Consider the following 21,136-nt stretch of genomic DNA (forward strand, 5'->3'; position numbering starts at 1 on the left):
CAGGAAGGGGCCACTTCTGGTTTCCTCCTCTCAGAGCCAGGAGGCCGAGAGCAGAGCGCCTCTGCCAGCCCCACAAAGGGAAGCGGGGTGCAGCCTGAAGCTGCAAGGTCAGGTGATATGGCACTAGCCCAGGGCAGCCCGGGTTAAAGGCACACTCACTCAAGGCCAGCTGTCATTTAGTGGGACCGCAGGTTAAATGCTGCTCCCAGGCCTTGGGTCCCAGTGACCAGGAAAGTTTTGAAATTGAGAACATGTGCTGACCATAGGACTAGGACAACAGCACCCTTGATTTTGCAGAAGTCTTCCCTGGGAGTTGGGCATGCTTGATATTGAGACGCTGCAGCTTGTATTTCTTGACAGCTTTGCTGCAAATGCTCACACACCTCACCCTTGAGTAAAACTCCACGGATTCCAGACGTCAGCAAACTCCTGAGCACAATGGTCCTTTCCACCTAAACCCCTGAGCACACAGTGAGTTCTGCCTACATTGGTGACTGGTGGTCAGAGGGCTTGCTGGACAGCTTCCCCGCCTCGCTTCTCGTGGAGGAAGGACCTTCCTGTGGTGAGAAGAGGTGTCCCCTGTGGCAACAAACTGAGACCTTGTCTCTACAAAAAATGTAAAAAATTAGCTGGGCATGGTGGCGCTGGCCTGTAGTCTCAGCTAGTCTGGAAGCTGAAGTGGGAGGATCACTTGAGCCCTGGGAGGTGGAGGCTGCAGTAAGCCGTGATCATGCCAATGCACTCCAGACGGGGCGACAGAGCAAGACCCTGTCCCCACTATCCCGCCAAAAAAGAAAGAAAAGAATAAAAAAGACATTTCGAGATGAGGGAGAGAGACCACATTCGTAAAATTTTTATTACAATATAATTGTGTTTTATTATTAGTCATTGTTGCTAGTCTCTTACTGAGCCTAATTTATAAGTTAAACTCGATCACAGGTATGTATATACAGGAAAAAACATAGTATATACAGGGTTTGGTATTATCTGCCATTTCAGGCATCCACTGAGGGTTTTGGAATGGATGCCCTGTGGATAAAGGGGAACTACTGTAAAGGGAATTATACAACATTTGTCCTTTTGCGTCTGGCTTCTTTCACTTAGCATGATGTCTTCAAAGTTCATCTGTGTTGCAGCATGCATCAGAAATTCATTCCTTCTTATAGTGGAATAATATTCCATTGTATCGATATACCACATTTTGTTTATCCATTCATCTGTGGATGGATATTTGGGTTGTTTCTATTGTTTGTTAATATTAATGTTTTATATTTTTTGCATGTCCCCTGGGGCTAGGTGCTGGAGATACCCCAGAAAATAAGAGAGCATGGTGCTTGCCCCCACCTGGCTCATAGTCTAGTGGAAAAAACAGGCAAGTAGCCAGCCAGTAACAGCAGAGAGATGGGGACCCATAGGACATATTGGACAAGGGCTTGGCCACACTGGGTTCTGGTCTCCCCTGAGCAGCTGCTAACTTTGTGATGTGGGCATCTCCTTTCTCAGGCCTTAGCTTTCCCATCAGTAAAATGGATTTAAGGCTAAAGAGTGCTGTGATGCTAACTTTCTACCGTTCTATGATACCGAATCTTTAGCCATGGGATTCTAAGGGAGGCCCTGCTCTGTTTCTTGGGTAGGACTTGGGGTGGGGGAGAGCTGCCTATGGCTGCAGAACTTGGTGGGGAAGGGGTCTGAGCATGTGAATATTTTCAGCCTGGTGCTTGGCAGGAGGGGGGCTCTGCTTACGTATCTGTGTGTTGATACTGACTGCCCCTTCCCTGCAGGGGCCACTTGACCTCCCACCCCCTCTCAGCTGCCTGCCTAGAGAGGATATCCAAGCAACAGTGGGGCAGGGCAGACTCCTTGACCAGCTTGGAGCTGTGCAGGGGCAGCTGATTTGAGGGGGCCATGAGTTGAGTTAGGATTATTTTGGGGGTGTTGGGGGTCAGGAGTTGAAGCGTGAGAAGTGGGATGCCAGAGGCAGAGACAGCCAGAAGGAATAAGTGGTGGCTGGGAGGGACCCACAGCCAGGGTGGAGACTTCCCGTTAAAACAGCCCCTTATCCTGGCGGGAGGGAGAGCGCATTCCTTTCCCCCAGGAGATAAGGAGGCCAGATTTTCCTTTCTTAGGGCTCCTTTCTAGGGCAGGCTAGTGGGGGCTCTATGGGCTGGGCTGGGGGCGGGGTCTCTCTGGACCCCTCTGCAGGGTCCCAGCTGGACCAGCTGGAGCCCCTGGCACTCGTCCAAGACTCCCTGCAGTCTTGGACAAGCACCGCCGCAGCAGTGGCAACACGATGTTTGAATCCCAGTTGCCTCTCTGTGCCTCAGTTTCCTTCCCTGAAAAAAAAATCCATCTACCTCATAGGGTAGTTGTGAGGCTTCCGTGAGTTAATACGGTAAAGCACTTGGAACGAATGGTGCACAGCGGAAGTGGACAGCACTGTTCTCACCCTGAGATGCCTCTTGTTTCCTGGGGCCCAGGTGAGAACCTAGTGGCTCCTCAAGTCAGATTCTTTTCACATTCTTGGACATTTGACAGCTCTTTCCGGCTGGAGGCCTCTCTAGGCAAAAATCCCCTCTCAGCTTACTGATCTCAAGGCCATTATGAGAAAAGGTTCATTAAGCATTTAAAATAGAGCCCGTGTTAACAGATGGAACAATTTCTTGGTTATCAGAAACCATTCTTCATGAAGAAAAAGCTTATCTTTCCTTTCACAAATGAGGAATCCTTAGCTCAGAAAGAGCCCCGGGACTGCCGTCCTAGACCACAGGGCGTGGCGGGAGCTGCTCTTTTTATGGGACACTTTCAACCGCTTCCCTCCCAGGCCAGGGAGGCTGCCCTGACATCCTCCAACCTGGCCCTTCATCCCCTGGGTTGCCCAGCCCTGGGGGTTCTTCCCGACAGCCAGCCCTCCCACAGGGTGGGGGCCCTCCCCATGGCCAGGCAGGGGTTCCAGGCTGCTCCTCCCTAGGCAGGCTGGGTGGGACTCCCCTGGCCCTCTGGGCAGGTCCAGCCCCACTTTAGATTTCCCTTCTGGCCATTGCTGGAATGCCCAGCCCTCCCTCTGTGTATTTTCTCTCTGGGTGGGGTCTTGGGCTGGAAACCCTGTGCATATCCTCTCTCCACCCTCTCTTTGGAGGACCAAAGTCAATAGGGCTGAAGCCAGAGAGGAGACTGTGGTCCGAGGAAGGCTCCAGGCTCACGCCCAGAACTCCGTGGGGACCTCTTCGAAACCTATTATTATTTCCTCTTCCAAATCTCCAGGCAGTGATCAATACAAAGCAATACAGCCCAATTCAGTTTAATTTCAAAACAGTCCGATGCAATACAGCCCGAGTCAGTTCTATTTCAAAACACTTTTATTGAACACCAATAGTTGTACCAGGATTGTTATGACCCAGTTCAATGGGAGAGCCCAACAGATTGGGACCTGATACTATCTGGACTCCAAACTGTACTCTCAATTAGGGTTACTGTTCCCCTTTTGACCCTGCATGTCTTTTGAACAATTGGCTCCAGCTTGCCCTTCGGTTTCCTCAGTTGTTAAAATAGGCCGATGAATGAGACCATGAAGGTTTCCTCATCTCTCTGTCTTTCCATATAATCTCTCATTATCGGCCAGTAAGGTTTTATTAACATACGAAACTGTGGTAGGGAGCTTGTTTCACGGTTCTGGAGCACATCCCCTATCAACAACCACAGAGTCAGGGTAGAGAGGGGGGCATGTTATGGAAGCTGGTTTGGGATTTTACCTCTGCCATTGGAAACCAACTGTGTATTTGGAGAGTGTGTCCTAAGAGGCCTGAGAGTGGGCTTCTGGCTGGGTAGACTTCAGAATTCGAAGGGTTCTGAAAAATTATCTCGTACTCCGCTATTGAGAGTGCGATCTGCAGGCAGGAGCGTGGCATCACCGGGGAGCTCATCAGGAAGGCTGGGTCTCTGGCCCATGCCAATCTCGCTGACTCAAAATTTGCGTTGCAAACCTCCAAGGGAAAAGGGCTTGTTTACAGTCCCACAGTGAGTCCTCGCATAACCAGGGCCCTAACCCAGCTGTCCTGATTCCTGGTTTTGCCGCTGTTCTTGCCTTCCTCCACCCAGAGATCTTCAGGGTCCTTGTGCCTGGAAGGGGGCCCTGTGCTTCATGCCGACGGAGGATGAGCATGGCGGGGACTTCTCCCACATCTATGCTTCTTGAGTTCAGTTTTGACTGGGCTCCTCCCTGATAACCTATAACTGCTTCACCCTTTGCAGCTCCCAGAAGAAAAACCCCACTCCCAGCCCAGGCAGACCGGTCCTGCTGTGTTTAATTGCCCATCTCTGTGCCTCTTAGCCCATCTGGGGCTGGGCAGTATCTGAGTGAGTGAGTGTCCGGGTGAGGGTGGGGCTGCTTGGGAAGGAACTCTTGTGGGTGACAAGTGGCAGGATGGGGCCTGTGGACACTCCCTTTCCTCCCCTTTCCTTGGACCCCCTGGGCCAGGCAGTTTCGGATTGGCTGCAGATCCCCGTCTCCGTGAGGCCGCGTCTGGCGAGGTGCAGGTGGAGAGACGCACTGGGCTGTCCAGAGGCTGCGCGCGAGGCCGGGTGCGAGGTCCCGCGTGCGCCCGCGCCCACTTCCTCTGCCGAGGAGCCTCGCACAGTCTCCGGGGCCTCCCACTTCCCCTGACGCCCCTCCGGCGTCGTCGTGCGGGTACCTTCCCAGAAGCGGCCTCTCCTTTCCCTTTCCTCGCAGAGCCGCTCTTCCTGCGCCCTCCGAGCCCCACCCTCCTTGCTCCGTCCGGAGCCCTTCCTCTGTGCTGGCTATTCTCGGTTGCGCCAGCCTCTCCTATTGTCCGTTCCCAGGAAAGGGCTGTCTGACTGGTCGTCGGTCGCTGGTCCAGAGGTGGGGGACCCAGAAGAGAGCGCCGCCGGAAGCCCCCGCCGCGGCAGGAGCCCGCAGCCCGCAGCCCCAGCATCATTTTTAGAAATCTCGCTTTCTAAGTTAGTCAGCAGTGCAACCCGACGCCCACAGGGAGGGGTATGACTTCCCGACTCCCTCTTCTAATTTCGGCAGCCCCCAGCGGCGTCGGTGGCGGGGGGGAAATGTCGGGGGCACCACAGGTGCCACCCAGAGCCCCCCAACAGCCACCTACCCAGGCCAAGGGCCCCATGCCCGGCTGCTGGGCACCCCAACAACCCTGCTGGAGCAGCTCTCGGTCCCACTAGTGACCCCCGCTGCCTGCCTTTGGCTAAGCGGAGGAGGGTAGGCTCCCGCGAGCACCCCTTGGGAGCAGATGGTGGGCCCTGAAGAGCCACAGCCCACTGGCCACATCACAAGAAGCCCGAGTTACCCGAATTCCGGGTGGTAAGATCAAACCTTTCTGCAGACAGAGCTTCAAGGACTTTCCCTCTGCCTGCTACTGCCTGAGTCTTGTCGTCATTTGTTCTCTCTCTTACCCGCCCCCCGTTTTGTTTTTGTTCTTCCTAAAAGCATACAGCTCAAACTGAACCAAAGTATTTTTATTCCTTGGATAGAGAAACAGATGTTCAGGTCAAACCCAGATCCATTCTCATGCAGCAGCTGCAGGGCCCAGGCATCCCACGCCTTTGAGAGTTGGAAGATGTCAGATGACAGGACCCCAGACCACAGTCTCAGTTTCACCAGCAGAGGAATGAAAGCCCAACAGAGAGGCAAAGAGACTCTTCCGAGGTCAAGAAACAAGTGTTGGAAATCCCTGGGGAGGCCAGACGTCGTGGCTCACACCTGTAATCCCAGTGCTTTGGGAGGCTAAGGTGGGAGGATTGCTTGAGGCTGGGAGTTTGAGGTTGCGGTGAGCTACGATAGTGCCACTGCACTCCAACCTGGGTGATAGAGTAAGACCCCATCTCTTTGAGAAAAAAAAAGGAAAGAAAGAAAAGAAAAGGAAATTCCTGGGGAATGACTTTGGGATGGATTACAGAGGGACAGTGTGGTAGATGGAGACCTGAATTCACTCAGATGTGGGGTCCAGGACGGGCTGTGTCCTCCCAGCTGTGTAAACTCCAGCAAGTCGCATGCCAGTTGGCACAGGATGGGACTCCTGCCTGCCCTACACAGATGGGGCCGGGGGAGATGCCGTGATCTCTGTGGGCATGTTTCCTGGGGCTGAAAGGCAACCTGTGCTGTAGGTATCTCTCTGTAAGGGGGTGCAGTGCCAGGGCCTGGGGACCCACCTCCTAGAGAAAGAGGCCTGGGTTCTGCCACCGGGAGAGGCAGTGGGTGAAATACAGACACATCTGGCTATGTGACCTCGAACAAGATTTTTCATCCGGATCCTCGGTGTCCTCAGTTAGTCGTTGTACAAGTATGACATTGTAAGGTCTTGGTGCTCAGTGGCTGGCACATAGGAAGGGTTCAGTCATTGGTTGCTTGGCATTATTTTCAGAAGTGAGGTTGCTCTGTGATGTTCTTGGGGTGACCTGCACAATCTCTGTGCACACAGTCGTGGCCATTGCTTGGCAAGGATTATGGCATTAAAACATTATTGGCTGCGTCACTCTCAGGGCTGCTGTCCATTCTGAGGCAGGGCACGGCGGCAGTCAGGGCTTGGGAAGTTGTGGGTGCCTCCTGGCGGGACAGTCTTAGGTGCAGATGTAGCTGCTAGAGTAGAGGTCTCGAACCTTAAGGTCCATGCCCTCCAGAGAGACTTCAGAAATCTGCCCTCTCCCAAAATGATATGCAAAATGTGGTGTCTATGGGGACAGGGACCATGGTTTTCATCAGACTCTCAAATGGGGCAACTAAAAGAATTAGGAACCTTTGGTCTGGGCATCAGCAAGTCAGGCATTAAGAGCCACTGTTGGAGGGCATGGCAGATGGCATGGACCTCAGCCCTAATCCTGGGTGTGACCTGCTGACCTCACACCGTGCTTAACTAGCCAGTACCGGCCAGTCAGAGCCATCAGTTCCTCCCCTGGGCACCCACTCTGCATAAGCCCAACAGAGAGTCAGCCATGCCTCAGGTCTGGCTGGGCCACCAGGTTCAGGGTGTGGGAAGGAGACCCAGGCCCCAGCAGGCAGGATGGGGACCAGTGAGGAAGACTCTTTGGGGACTGGCTTAGGATTGGGGGCCCTGAGGCGGGGTGGTGATAGGTGAGGGGTGCAAGTCATAAGGGCCTGGGAAGATAGGGGCAGAGGAAATGAGGCAGGGTCCACTGTGCCAGCTTTGGGGGCTCCTTTTTGTCCACTGGAAAGTGGCCCATGTGAGGGATGGGCCACCAGATCCAATGCCCTGCCTCAGTGGGCTTGGTCAAAACAGAAAATTCTCTCTGAATAAGGCCTCAGACTGTGGGTCATGCAGGTACAAGTGGGGGTGTTCTCACCCTCTCTCTCTTTTGCTCAGTTTCTTTCTTCCTTTGGTCCTTATTTTATTTTCCCTGTCTTGTTTATGTTTTTCTCATAAGCCACTCAAGTCATTTTGGGAAATAGAGTATAAACAGAAAGAAAAGCTCTTCATACATAGAAAAGCTTCCTGGAGAAAGTAGGCTTTCAATTGTGGGATGTTTTGTTTGTTTTCCTAAAAGGTATTATTTTTTGATGACAAGTAGATTATGTTCATTAAAAAAAATTATTTTGTCACCCAAACTGGAGTGCAGTAGCACAGTCACAGCTGACTACAGCCTTTACCTTCTGGGCTCAAGTGATTCTCCCACCCCAGCTTCTTGAGTAGCTAGTACCATGCCCAGATAAGAGTGTGTGTGTGTGTGTGTGTGTGTGTGTGTGTGTGTGTGTGTGTGTGTGTTTTGTAGAAGGGGTCTTTCTGTGTTGCCCAGGCTGGTCTAAAACTCCTGGGCTCAAGCAGTCCTCCTGCCTCAGCCTCCCAAAGTGCTGGAATTGCAGACATGAGCCACTGCACTCAGCCCATTAACTTAAATGTGGATATTTTGTAGAAATAAAAAAAAAGAAAGAATTGCCTGTAATTGCATTATACAAACAATCACAGTTAGTATTTCAGTGTTTTCTTCTAGCTGTTTCTTACATGTATAGATTAATACACCTTTTTTTTGTATTTATACTATAAATGGTATCCAGTTTTCTGAATTAACATATATTACATATAACATGGACAGTTTTCTCTCATACTAAAAACTCTTTATAAGCTTTTAAAATGTCTCAGTCTCACATAGTTAGACATTCAGAACCTCCTCTGATGTTTTTTATTTTATGTTTATTTTTAAATTTTAAAAAATTGAGATAGAGTCTTGCTCTGTTGCTCAGGCTGGACTGCAGTGGTGCAATCTTGGCTCATTGCAACCTCTACCTCCCGGGTTCAAGCAATCCTCTCGCCTCAGCCTCCAGAGTAGCTGGGACTACAGGCGTGCCCCATCACACCTGGCTAATTTTTGTAGTTTTAGTAGAGACGGAGTTTCAACTTTTGGCCAGGTTGGTCTCAAACTCCTGACCTCAAGTGATCCACCTGCCTCAGCCTCCCAAAGTGCTGGGATTATAGGCGTGAGCCACTGCACCCGGCCCCTCCCCCGATTTTACATTATTGTAAATAAAGCATTGACACGTATTTTTGTCCATAGTGTTCTTTGCAAAGTTAAGACTATTTCCTTGAGCAAGATTCAGTACTGAGCTTGGCTCCAGCTCAGAGCAGGCTGGGCCAGCAGCAGTGTGAGTGTGAGTGTGCACTTGCGAATGTGGCAGGGCTCCATTTCTCATTAGCCCTGCAACAGAGGGCAACTGAGGCAGGCCCACAGGCAGCCAAGTGACTCATTATCTCAGCCTGCGCGTCTTGCTGAAGGAACAGGCGAGAAAAGGCTTCCCAGTGACTCATCTGTTGGGCCTGAAATCCCTCTGAACCTTCAGGCTGGCCAGAGCAAAGCCCTTCAGGCCCGGTGACCAAATATTCCCATGTGTCAGGGCCGCCCTTGGGCCCTTGAAGATGAATGCGCCTGATGAAGTGTTTTATGTCCTGCAAAGCGGGCCTGCCGGGCACGTACAGCCCTCCGCTCAGATGTGCTTTCCGATCTGCACATCGGTCCAGCTTGGCTGAGCTCAGTTCCAAGGCAGGCTGGGCTGGTTTTCTCCTCCTTAAGACTCATCAGTGAGGTCAGCCAGCGGATAAGCTAAAGTTAACTTAGCTATTATTGCTTTTTTGTTAATGAGGGGAGGGCCAGCTATGAAGACGCCAAACCATTCAGAAAAGTTGTACAGCACTTAGGATTGAATATGCCAGAACAAATTCTGTATTCAGGCAAAATAAAGCAATTGACAATGATTTAAGTCCTGACTGAACTCTCAAGGGTCCCTTGTGCTTCCCTGAGGTTTCGTTTTATTGTTTTTTTAAAAAATGTTTTTCTTATGAAGTTGTGAATCTTGGAAGCTGTGTGAAGCACGGGCGACCTCACTGGACTCATCGGAGTGGCAGGAGCCTTCTTTTGTGGATGGAAGCTTGGGCTGTAATTAAGCTCCAAGTGGGTGGAGGATGAGGCTTGGGGAAATTCTGTCCCTGAAACCCTAGGGTTGGCTGTGGAGTGAGAGCTGAATACCCATCCTATGGCACCACAGGGGTTGAGGGAAAAGGAGTAGGGATTGGCTTCTCTTGGACAACAATTAATAGGAACAAACCAACTCCTTCTCAGAGATGAGATTCAGAAGCAGAGGCTGAATATCCTGGGTGTTCCTGAAACCAAGAACACTTGACTTGTGTCTTAAAATTCCACAGCTCACTAGCGTGTTCACAGATGCTGTTCAAAGTGACCTCCTTTGACAAAGAAGCAATGTGCCTGCAGGGTTGAAACCACTTGAAAAAACTTTGTTAAAGTCGATGTACAAAAATGTTTAAAATGCTTTGAGGAAATAAGATCTGAGATGTTCCTGCTATAAAGTAGTCTGTGAACAAGTCGAATTGAAAGTGTGGAAGCGAGATGTGCCCATAGGCTGAGAGATCTAAGAGAAAGGTTCTTTTCAGCGTGACCCATATTTGCAACCTAGCTACTGTGCACCAGTGCAGTGCTTAGCTCTGGGGGATAGAGACCTGCAGACCTGGATTTCGTGCCTCAAGGAATCTAGTTGGGGAAGGTCTTACTGTGGCCAGACCTAGCGCCAAGAGCAGTGAGGAGGGAGGAATAGATTCTGATTAGGGAGTCCTTATAAAGCCCAAAGGAGCACCATTTGAGCTGAGCTTGAAGAGTTGGCCCAATATGATGCTTAGAGATGTGGGAGAAGAGTCTGGAAGGCCAGGAGACTGCTTAACGAAGGCACGGGGGTGGGGGTGGTGGCCTTCCTCAGGGTATAGCTGCTGGGGAGGAGAAAAAGCAAGGGATGAGTAGGGAGTGGTGGCTGTTGCCAGGTTGTGGAGGCTTTGATAGGAGTTTGGACTTGATTCTGTAACTATTAGGGATTCGTTGAAGGTTTTTGAGTAGGGAAGTAACTTGCAAATATCGATTGATTTTTTAAATGGAAAACAAACACATAAATACATGCTCATTGAAAGATATTTCAGCTATATTAAAGTCTGTGAAGCAAAAGATGAAAATGCTCCCCTTCCCAGAACTAACCACTGCTTCCTTTCATGTTATTTCATCCACCTGTGTCTATGGGATCGGCACACAAAAGTCAACCCTAGAATTGGGAAGGAAGATGGTTCTGCAGAGCCGCTCTGTCACTCTGTGTCACATACATGCCCTACCTTTCCAACATTTAAAGTAATATATGAAGTAGTACTGTCATCTGGGGAAATGCCTCCTGTGTCTTCTCACTGGGCTCACGTTGCTCTCCATTGCATTATTTCAGAACATGGTTTCATTGGATATTCACCCGAACTGCTACAGAACAACACGCTGCCCGATTACAGCCCCGGGGAATCTTTTTTCACTGTGTTTGGGGTTTTCTTCCCAGCGGCTACAGGTATTGTAATCTGGGTTCCTTTTTGCTCTCAAATTTGGGATATAAGTTCTTGGTTCCACAATTCAGCATCATCATTGGCCTACATGTGCTCTTGGTATGTATATCCAACTTTAGATATGGGCTTAGCTTTGACTAAAATTTTGTTATTTTGTTTATTTTTGTATGTATTTTGTAGAGACAGGGTCTCACTATGTTGCCCAGGCTGGCCTTGAACCCCTGGCCTCAAACATAAAAATCTATTATTTTAGCAGAGTTTACCGAAGGCCCTCAATATGATTTAATCCTCCTCACTCCTTACACATTGCACCTCTTGTTCATAGAAAGGACACGTATCTCATAGGGCTGAACGGGACAGATTCCTCAGCAGGACAAGCTGCTCTTTTCACAGGTGGAATAAGTGCATGCCTGGAATGGAAGGGAATGGAATGGAAGGGAATGGAATGGAAGGGAATGGAATGGAAGGGAATGCCTTCCCTTCCCCCTGCCCATACCAGCACATCTTCTCCCAGAGGGCAGAGAAACACTATTGTCTTTTCTTGCTGTATCAGGTGTGAGCCAAAACAATATTCCAGGGGTGAGGAATGAATCTCCTCACCCTCCCTTCCCCAAGTTCCTGCTCTACAGTGACTGTAGAGGAGTCTCCCACAGCCAAGCTACCTGTAGGACCCCTGCCCCATGCTTGGGTCCCTGGCCTGGAAGGCAATAAGCTAACATGTTGACCAGATGCTCCATAAAAAATAACATTTACTAGTGACTGGATTTGTCCCAAGGGAACAGACTCTTACTGAAGAGAGAAAAGCATTTCACTCTTGATCAAGAGAGTTTTGATAGCCTGGAGTGTATTTGCCTCGTCTCCTTGTCTCTCTCCCCTTTCCCTCTGCCCTCCTATATGTGGCCATTTCCTTACTTGTTGTCCCCACCCCAAATGGGATAGGGACAGAAAAAGAAGGAGAAGCTACTAGAATGTCTAAGATTGAAAAGATTGTCCATACAAGTGTTAGCAAAGATGTGGAGACACCAGAACCCTCATGCGCTGCTGAAGGGAATGTAAAATGGTGCAATGACTTTGGAAAAAAGTTTGACAGTTTCTTAAAAATTACATCCAGCTATTCCATGCCTAGTTATCCACTGCAGAGGATCAAAGGCCTGTGTTCATCTGAAGATTTGTACATGAACTTTCAAAGCAGCTTAAATTTTAATAGCCCCCAAACTAGAAATAGCTTGAATGTTCATCAACAGATGAGTGCATAAACAAACTATGGTGTAGCCACACAATAGGAAAACACTTAACAATCAAAATAAATAACTGGCTGGGCGTGGTGCCTCATACCTATAATCCCAGCACTTTGGGAGGCTGAGGAAGGCGGATCACCTGAGGTCAGGAGTTCAAGACCAGCCTGGACAACATGGTGAAACCCCGTCTCTACTAAAAATACAAAAGAAAATTAGCCTGGCATGGTGGTGACAGGCATCTGTAGTCCCAGCTACTTAGGAGACTGAGGCAGGAGAACCACTTGAACATGGAAGGCAGAAGTTGCAGTTAGCCGAGATCGTGCCACTGCACTCCAGCCTGGGTGACAGAGCGAGACTCTGTCTCTAAAAAAAGAAAAAGAAATAACTATCGATACACACAATAATATAGGTGAATCTCAAAATAATTATGCTGAGTAAAAGAAGTCAGGTCAAAAAAAGAGCAAATAAATACGATTGTATACATCTCCATTTATATGCAGTTCTAGAAAATGCAAGCTATAGTGACAGATGCCTGGGAATGGGAGTGAGAGGAGCAGGAAGAAGGGATTACCAAAGTGCAGAAGGAAACTTTGGGGGGATGAAAAATATATTCCTGGTCTGGCATGGCGGCTCATGCCTATAATCCCAGCACTTTGGGAGGCCAAGGCAGGAGGGTCTCTCACGCTCAGGACTTTGAGACCAGCCTGGGCAACATGGTGAGACCCTGTGGGCTCTACAAAACATGATTAAAAAGTTAGCTTGGGCCGGGCTCAGTGACTCATGCCTACAATCTCAGAACTTTGGGAGGCCGAGGTAGGTGGATCATCTGAGTTCAGGAGTTCAAGACCAGCCTGGCCAACGTGGTGAAACCCCATCTCTACTAAAAATACAAAAACTACCTGGGTGTGGTGGCATGCACCTGTAGTCCCAGCAACTTGGGAGGCTGAGGCAGGAGAATCACCTGTAGTTCCAGCTACTTGGGGGTGGGTGGTGGGTGGCAGGAGGACTGCTTGATCCTGGGAAGTCAAGGCTGCGGTGAGCCTTGGTCACGCCATGGTACTCCAGCCTGAGTGACAGAGTGAGACCCTGTATCAAAAAAAAAAAATTTGTGTGTGTGTGTGTGTGTGTGTGTGTCTGTGTGTGTATTACTGATTATAGTGATGATTTTATGGGTATATTCATATAGCAAAGCTTTTCAAGTTGTTACACTTTAAACATGTACATCTTATAGTATGTTAGTTATACCTCAATAAAGCTGTTAAAATGAAAAGGATAATAACTTTAATCATCTTTAATTGATTTTCCTCGATCCCATTTCTCCTTATAGCAATAGCCTTTCCCTCTCCTCTTCATAGCCAAACATAACATGTCTCCCCATCTCCATTCTTTTATCGCCTGCTCAACTCTCCCACTCTGTCTTTTGGGAATTGCAAGCCTGTCTCTCCAACGACATGGCTCTGTCACCAGTGACTTCCTTGTTACTAAATGCAGCACGCATTTTTAGTTTCTCACTTTATTTGACCTCTCAGCAACAATGCACTTCCCTTTGCATTTCTCTTGCCTTCCATGGTGCAGCCTTCTCAGCTCCCTCCTACTCTCTGACTTGCCTTCATAGGTGCATCCCCTCTGCCTGACCATCCAATGTTGGGGATCTTCAGGCTATTCCTAGGCCCTCTCATCTCTTTCTCAACTATTTTCCTTGGAGTCTCATCCATGCTCATTGTTGAATAACCACCCTCAAAACTGATGACTCTAAAATTCACACTTCCAGCCCAGACTTCTCCAATCTTCACATCATGCATTCAGTTGCCCATGTGACATCTTCTCTTGAGTATCTTGGACCGAACAAGTTTGACCAAACCCATCTCACCTACCCCTCAACTCGTCCTCCTCCTGTACTCCTGATGTCAGTAAATGGCACCTCCACCCAGCCAATTGCTTATGCCAGTGATCAGACCAACCTGTTTCTTTCCAGTGCCCTCTAAGTCTTGTCAATTTTACCTCCTAAGAGTCACTAGATTCTCTCTACTTCTCCTTATCTCTACCACCTGACCACTCTGGTCCCAGCTTCATCTATCGCTTGTATCACTGCGTCAGCCTCCTGCCTGACTTTTCTTAAGGCTCAGCCATGGAAATGAGCCTGGAACTAGGACTTGAAAGTGGCAGGTCGAATCCTGATCCACAAATCCAGATTTGCCAGAAATAGTGCGTTTTCATTTTTATAAAACAGGAAGAGTCAGTCTCTGACTCTAAGCCTTCATTCTGCCGGGATGGCTTAAAATTAACATCAGTAATTCAGCATGCCTCCACCTGCTCCTGCCATGCTCTGCACCAGTTCCAGGGGCTTAGGGTTTTATACAGTACCCAGACATGTTTGGGGGGCTCTGCAACTCCTTATCTGTAAACAGAACCAGGCCTTCCCATCGTCCTATCCATAGGGCCTTTCAGGTTTGTGCTGCCTCTGAGCCACGTTCAGGGACCAGAAATCTGAGATTGGGAACCCTATGCTTAGGGTCTGTGTACTCCCCAAGTACATAGACTGGGGGTCTTACCAGCTCCTCACCAGTACTGCCAGGGAGTGGGGGGGTCCCAGGTCCTCATTTCCCCAGAACCTGTGAACAGCCTCTCTCTCCCCCTGCCCCAAACTCCAGAACCAGTTTTCTGTCAAATATAGGGGACACTCCTGTCCAGGGCCAGTGTTCTGGGTGTGTGACCTATGCGTTCACACTGTCCCTACCCTGAGAAGGGCCTCATGCTTGTTTTAAGGCTTTGCTGTTTCTAAAATTCTTGGACCGGGCACAGTGGCTCACGCCTCGTAATACCAGCACTTTGGGATGATGAGGTAGGCAGATCACTTGAGCCTGGGAGTTCGAGACCAGCCTGGCCAACATAGTGAAACTCCATCTCTGCTAAAAGTACAAAAATTAGCTGGGTGTCGTGGGACATGCCTGTAATCCCAGCTACTCAGTAAGCTGAGGCAGGAAAATCACTTGAACCTGGGAGGCAGAGGTTGCAGTGCGCCAAAATCGTGCCACTGCACTCCAGCCTGGGCGACAGAGTAAGACTCTGTCTCAAAAAAAAAAAAAAAAAAAAAAAACAACAACAACAACAAAAAAAACTTAATAATTTTTGATTCTGCATTTGTATTTTTATGTGGCCGCACTAACTATGTGATAGTTTTTCTCCTTGTCCCCCCATGTTTTCCCCAGCCATTCTGCTGTTTCTTTTCTGTTTCCCTCCAAAATCTTCTAAGGACCTAGGCTTTTGAGAAACAGAAGCCAAAACAGTGCACAGGCAAATTCTGCTTCCTCTCTGCCTCCTGTCTCCCACGAGGCAAGAGAATATAGGTCAGCTTCCTCTTGAATGGACAGAAAAGGAAAGGGGAAAAACAGAGGGAATTAAAACAAAATTAACATCTGTAGATGTTTCCCAGTCTCTCTTCCTCTCTCCTGCCACACACAAATTGAAAACCATCTGAGTGTTCCCCGGGGCCTGGCAGTGTCCCCACTGAGTGAAGACCCCTGGGCCGAGATGCCAGGTTAGCATTTACCCTAGAGGCAGGGGCAGAAGGCCTCTTTGCCTGGTCACACTGCGCAGGGAATGTCCCGGGCGTGCTCTGGTGCACCGGGGGTTGTCTTGGCAATGTGGCCCTGATGCGCCCCTCCAGCCTGCTCCCACGGCTGGCTTTCCTAAGAGAGAGGATGCCTGGTGTGAGTGGGGGTTGAAGCGATTCTCGTGCTTCAGCTTCGTAAGTAGCTGGGATTACAAAAGCATGCCACTGTGCCCAGCTAATTTTTGTATTTTTAGTAGAGATGGAGTTGAGATCAGCTAGGTTGGCCAGGCTGATCTCGAACTGCTGACCTCAAGTGATCCACCCGCTTCGGCCTCCCACCTCCCAAAGTGCTGGGATTAGAGGCATGAGCCACCATGCCTGGCCTATATTCCCTTTTGATAATGATACTAAAAGCCTCACAGACACGGGACATTCTGGCTCAGAGATGGAGTGTTGTCGTCCTTCCGCTGAGAAAGCTATAGCTACCTAAGACGATGAGTCAAGATTTGTTTTCTGTGGTTTAACTTATGAGTATTATTTTGTAAGATTTGAAATGCAGCCGGGCGCGGTGGCTCAAGCCTGTAATCCCAGCACTTTGGGAGGCCGAGACGGGCGGATCACAAGGTCAGGAGATCAAGACCATCCTGGCTAACATGGTGAAACCCCGTCTCTACTAAAAATACAAAAAAACTAGCCGGGCGAGGTGGCGGGCGCCTGTAGTCCCAGCTACTCGGGAGGCTGAGGCAGGAGAATGGCGTAAACCCGGGAGGCGGAGCTTGCAGTGAGCTGAGATCCGGCCACTGCACTCCAGCCTGGGCGACAGAGCGAGACTCCGTCTCAAAAAAAAAAAAAAAAAAAAAAAAAAAGATTTCAAATGTAAAATGATAATAGTGCATAGATTGTAACTACACAGGCCTCTCTGCCCCACCCCTTTTAGGGGACATGCTTTCCTGTCCCTCCCACTCTCCTTTGGCCCAACCAAGGCGAAGAATCATTGATCCAATCCTTTATTTTACCAGATGGGGGAGGAGGGGTGCAGAGGAGCTTGTGAAGGACCTGACAGAGGTTACGCAACTGATTAGTGGCCGGAGTTGGGCCGTCACCCTGCTGTGGAGAGCTGCCCTCCGTGTCTCTGTCTCTGTTTTTCAGGGCCCCAAATGTAAACACGATAGGCAGGACGAATGGTTTGTATGACTTGCTGTCTCCTGGCAGATGTTCAGTTAAGCTATGAAAAGCATGGATGATTGGCAGTTTCCATGGTGATAGATTTGCTAAGGATTAGCTCCAAGTGAGTCATGGCTGGGGCTCCCTCCAACGCCATCCTCTTCTGGAACAAGAGAACCTCCAGGCTGTGGCAAGGGGAGAGTTTTAAAGAACAAACCTTTCTGTCCCCCAGCCCCCCATCCTCCCGTCAGAGATATGATAGTTAAGGATGTTTTATCCCAAGGGCAGGCGACCTCCTGGGAGAGCGGCTGGAGATTTGGTCTGGGGGCTCCTCTGGATTTAGGAAGCTGTCCCCCTGCCCCCTCACTGCACTCTTCTCCATTACACCCTGTGCTGGTGGCTGCAGGGGTGGAGTGGGGGGCTTGGAGTGGACACTGTACTTGCTTTGCTTCTCAACATGTGTTCCTTCTCCAAGCTTCACTACCAAACTTTCCCTGAGAAACAGACATCCCCTCTCTAGGATTTCACACACACCACACGGATGCAGCCACTCCAGGGATCCGGGAACACCATTCTCGGAGGAACTAGGAAATGGAAATTCACTGAGAAGAACGTCAGTCATGTGAAGTCCTGTAACCCTTGTTCCCAGATTCCAAACTCTTACTGGAAGGGATAAGAGCCTCTTTGGCCACAGCCAACACATGGGCCTGTGGTTGACCTCACCCAGCACGAAAAAATGTGGTAGGAAACCTACAGCCTTTACTGAAATGTCCACAGTCACCTTCCTTTTCAAGAGCCCAGCTATTTCTGTGATGCCCTTTGACCTCCCTGGGCCTGACTCCTCTCTCCTGCTCATGTACACACTCTGAGAAGCTCTGGGAGTTTGCTGGGCCCTCCAGTTGGCTGGTTGTCTCCAGGCCCCTCAGCCCGGCTGTTAGTGCTCACCCCTCCTCTGGTCTACTTCCCCCATTCTCCCCTCCCAGGCGTCCCCTGGGTCTCCTCACAAGTTATGTGTCTTATGAGTGAGAGGACAAGAACTTGCTTAAACATGGGGATCAGAATGGGGTCCTCATGTTTAAGGACTAGAGAGCCCCAAGTAGGGACAGTCTGAAGATGGGGGCGCACTCCACTCCCTTCATTCTGATGGACTTGTGAGCAGAAACAGGAGACAAGATGGAAGCTTTGGCTGGGCTCAGTGGCTCAAGCCTGTAGTCCCAGCTACTGGGGAGGCTGAGGCAGGAAAATTGCTTGAACCCGGGAGGCAGAGGTTGCAGTGAGCTGAGATTGCATCACTGCACTCCAGCCTGGGTGACAGAGTGAGACCCTGTCTTTAAAAAAAAAAAAAAAAAAAAAAAAAGCTTAGGCCAGGTGTGCTGCTCACGCCTGTAACCCCAGCACTTTGGGAGGTCAAGGTGGGTAGATCACTAGGTCAAGAGATCGAGACCATCCTGGCCAACATGGTGAAACCCTGTCTTTACTAAAAATACAAAACTTAGCCAAGCGTGGTGCATGCCTGTAGTCCCAGCTACTCGGGAGGCTGAGGCAGGAGAATCACTTGAACCCAGGAGGTGGTTGCAGTGAGCCGAGATAGCACCACTGCACTCCAGTCTGGTGACAGAGTGAGACTCCATCTCAAAAAAAAAAAAGCTTTATAATTATTATACATGTCTATTTTTTGTGATTTTATTTATGGAATTAATTTATAATTGTTTTATCAAAATAATTATACATATCAACAGTTTGTATCAAAACAATTATAAATATCGACAATACTTATTATCATTACAGTAACCTATTATGTCAGGCACTAAGCACTTTGTGTATAGTTTTCCATTTAAACTTCTCCACAGCCTGACTGGTTCCATCAGACACAGGGCTGCCATGAAGTAGATGAAACCTGGGCTTCAAGGTCCCTCACTTGTGTGGGCTCCTTCCAAAGCCCTGTTCCTAATTTTATATTCATAATTTTGTACTTTCAAAAAAATTTCGGGCCCCACGGAACCTAGATCCTCCCACAGGTTCTATTATTTACCCATTTTACAGATGAGGAAGCAAAGACAGAGAGAGGTTATCTCCCCCAACATCTCCCAGCCAGTAAGCGGTAAACCCCGTTACTTCCCACGTACTGAGAGAGGATGCTGAAAGACAGAACACACAATGTTGGTGCCGCCCCTCATTCAGAAGCCAATAAATCTTGCCTGGGTCCTGGAGATGGCAAGTTGCATTATTTGACACTGTCTGTCCCAGCAGGATCTCTAAAACATTGAGAGGGAAGGAAACTCACAAGTTTTGCTCCAAGAACAGAGAAAGAGAGGTTTAGAGATTTTTGCAGGAACAGCTAAACAAACAAACCAACAAGCCAGGTATGGGAAAGGAGTGGGGTTTGGCAATCAGAAGGAAGGTAATGAGAGGCAGACCAGTCTTTAGGAATCTGAGGGATTTCTGAGTAAGGAGCAGAGCCCATCTCTCCTGGGTGAGCATTTATTTAGCACCTACAAGGTGCCAGCCACTATGCTAGGTGCTTGTGAATATCTGTTCCAACTTCACCACAGCCCTGCAAAGCAAATAGTATAATCCCCATTTACAGGTGAGGAAAGCAGGGCTTGGAGCCACATTGCCTCCAGACAGTAATAGATCCCTTTTGTTTTTTCAGTTAAAAAAAAAAAAAAAGGCAGCAGATGAGACTTGGGCACGTTAGTGCATGTGTAGTCTGCCTTCATAAGAAAGAAAAATAAAGTAACGAACTTAGAAAACAGGCAGCAGAGAAACAATTAGTTGTAAATGGAAAGAAAAAGTTGAAGAGTTTCTCAGGACACAGATTTGGATTGAAAAGTCCCCAGGAGGAAGCTTGGAAGTTCCTTGAGAAAGAGTCAGTTGTCCTTTGTGAACTAACAGGAACCTGAAAAGCCTAGAAAAACTGTTGGGCTTTTCTTTTCCTACGAATCTTCATTTTCAGGAACAGAAAAGGGAATTGGAGTGGGAAGTGGGCTTGTGGTAATTGGTGATAAGTAAGAACTTTGGTCTATGTGTGCCATTGGGTGATTCAGGGGGCAGGGAAGAAAAGAGATGAGCTGCCCACTTGCAAATGTTGGTAAGTGTTCATTGACATTTACATTGGTTATTTTACCCAAGGATGTGTATTTGAGAGCTGTAAGGGGTTGATTCATCTTCTGGCCATCTATGTCTTCTGTGAGACCAGACAACGGAACTAGGCGCTGACTCCAAGCCCCCTGTTCACCATCCATCGAAACTGTAGGCGTAATGTCAATGTCTAGGTGGCTACGGATGCCACTCGAGGTGTAGCCTCATAAACCTAAGCTGGTCAAGTGATGGCTGACACCATCAGACTTGCATATTACAGCTGAGATCATAAAGCTGTGCCTGAAGGCCCCAGGACTGGTGTGGAAGGCCAAGCCAGAAGGGTTTCCCCGTATTAAGGAAGCTGTTTACGTAAGTCACATGGTAACAGTGTGCAGACCAGACAGATCATCATTGTGATGCAGGGAGAAAAAACATTTTTGGGTAAAGCAATTAACTGCTTCCTGGAACTGGCGTTGAAAACTCAGAAATGCCATCAATCCAGCACGGTCTAGAGATGAGGAACTGGTGATGCAAGCGCCTGTGGGGAAATCAATACGCTGTGCCGATTGTAACTGATAAGCTCAGCCTTGTGGTGGGGATGTAACCCCACATTAATCATGCAATTACTGTTTCAGAAGGGGAAATCTACAAAGAGCAGGGGTGTTAGGAAGAAATGGAGAGGCTGTGTGATATAGTGGAAAGAACACTGATTTGGAATCAGGAAACTTGAGGATTAGTGCTGGTTCTGTTAGCAATTAGCTTGGAACACTTGAATCAAATGGCTTCCCTTCTTTGGGCCTCCGTTGCTTCATCTGTGAAATAAAAGGTTGGAGTAGATGATCGCTAGGGTACCATCTAGCCTTAAGAATTATGATTCTAAATAGCCGTTTTATTTTTTATTTTTATTGTTTTTGAGACGGAGTCTTGCTCTGTCGCCCAGGCTGGAGCGCAGTGGCGTGATCTCGGCTCACTGCAACCTACCCAGGTTCAAGTGATTCTCCTGCATTAGCCTTCCAAGTAGCTGGGACTACAGGTGCATGCCACCGTGCCTGGCTAAGTTTTTGTATTTTTAGTAGATACGGGGTTTCACAATGTTGGTCACACTGGTCTCGAACTCCTGACATCAGGTGATCCACCCACCTTAGCCTCCCAAAGTGCTGGGATTACAGGCACAAGCCACTACATCCAGCCCTAAATAGCCAAATATAAACAATTTTTGGAAGCCCACCAAGAAAAGT

At 48.9% G+C, this 21,136-nt stretch overlaps 1 protein-coding gene across 4 annotated transcripts in view; it reads left to right on the forward strand.

Moving 5' to 3' along the window:
* The window catches only part of SLC12A8 (solute carrier family 12 member 8), a 130,082-nt gene that overhangs the window by 59,638 nt on the left and 49,308 nt on the right, over positions 1 to 21,136 (forward strand). For all 4 annotated transcript variants that reach the window (XR_010584636.2, XM_005547929.5, XM_074033263.1 and 1 more), the window contains one exon: positions 10,754 to 10,867. Coding sequence is in view for 3 of the 4 variants with exons in the window: in XM_005547929.5 (XP_005547986.3) it covers positions 10,754 to 10,867 (114 nt within the window). In the remaining variant the exon portion in view is untranslated. The remainder of the gene's footprint in view (positions 1 to 10,753; positions 10,868 to 21,136) is intronic.

The sequence above is a fragment of the Macaca fascicularis genome, chromosome 2 (assembly GCF_037993035.2).
Source record: "Macaca fascicularis isolate 582-1 chromosome 2, T2T-MFA8v1.1".
Taxonomy (NCBI): domain Eukaryota; kingdom Metazoa; phylum Chordata; class Mammalia; order Primates; family Cercopithecidae; genus Macaca; species Macaca fascicularis.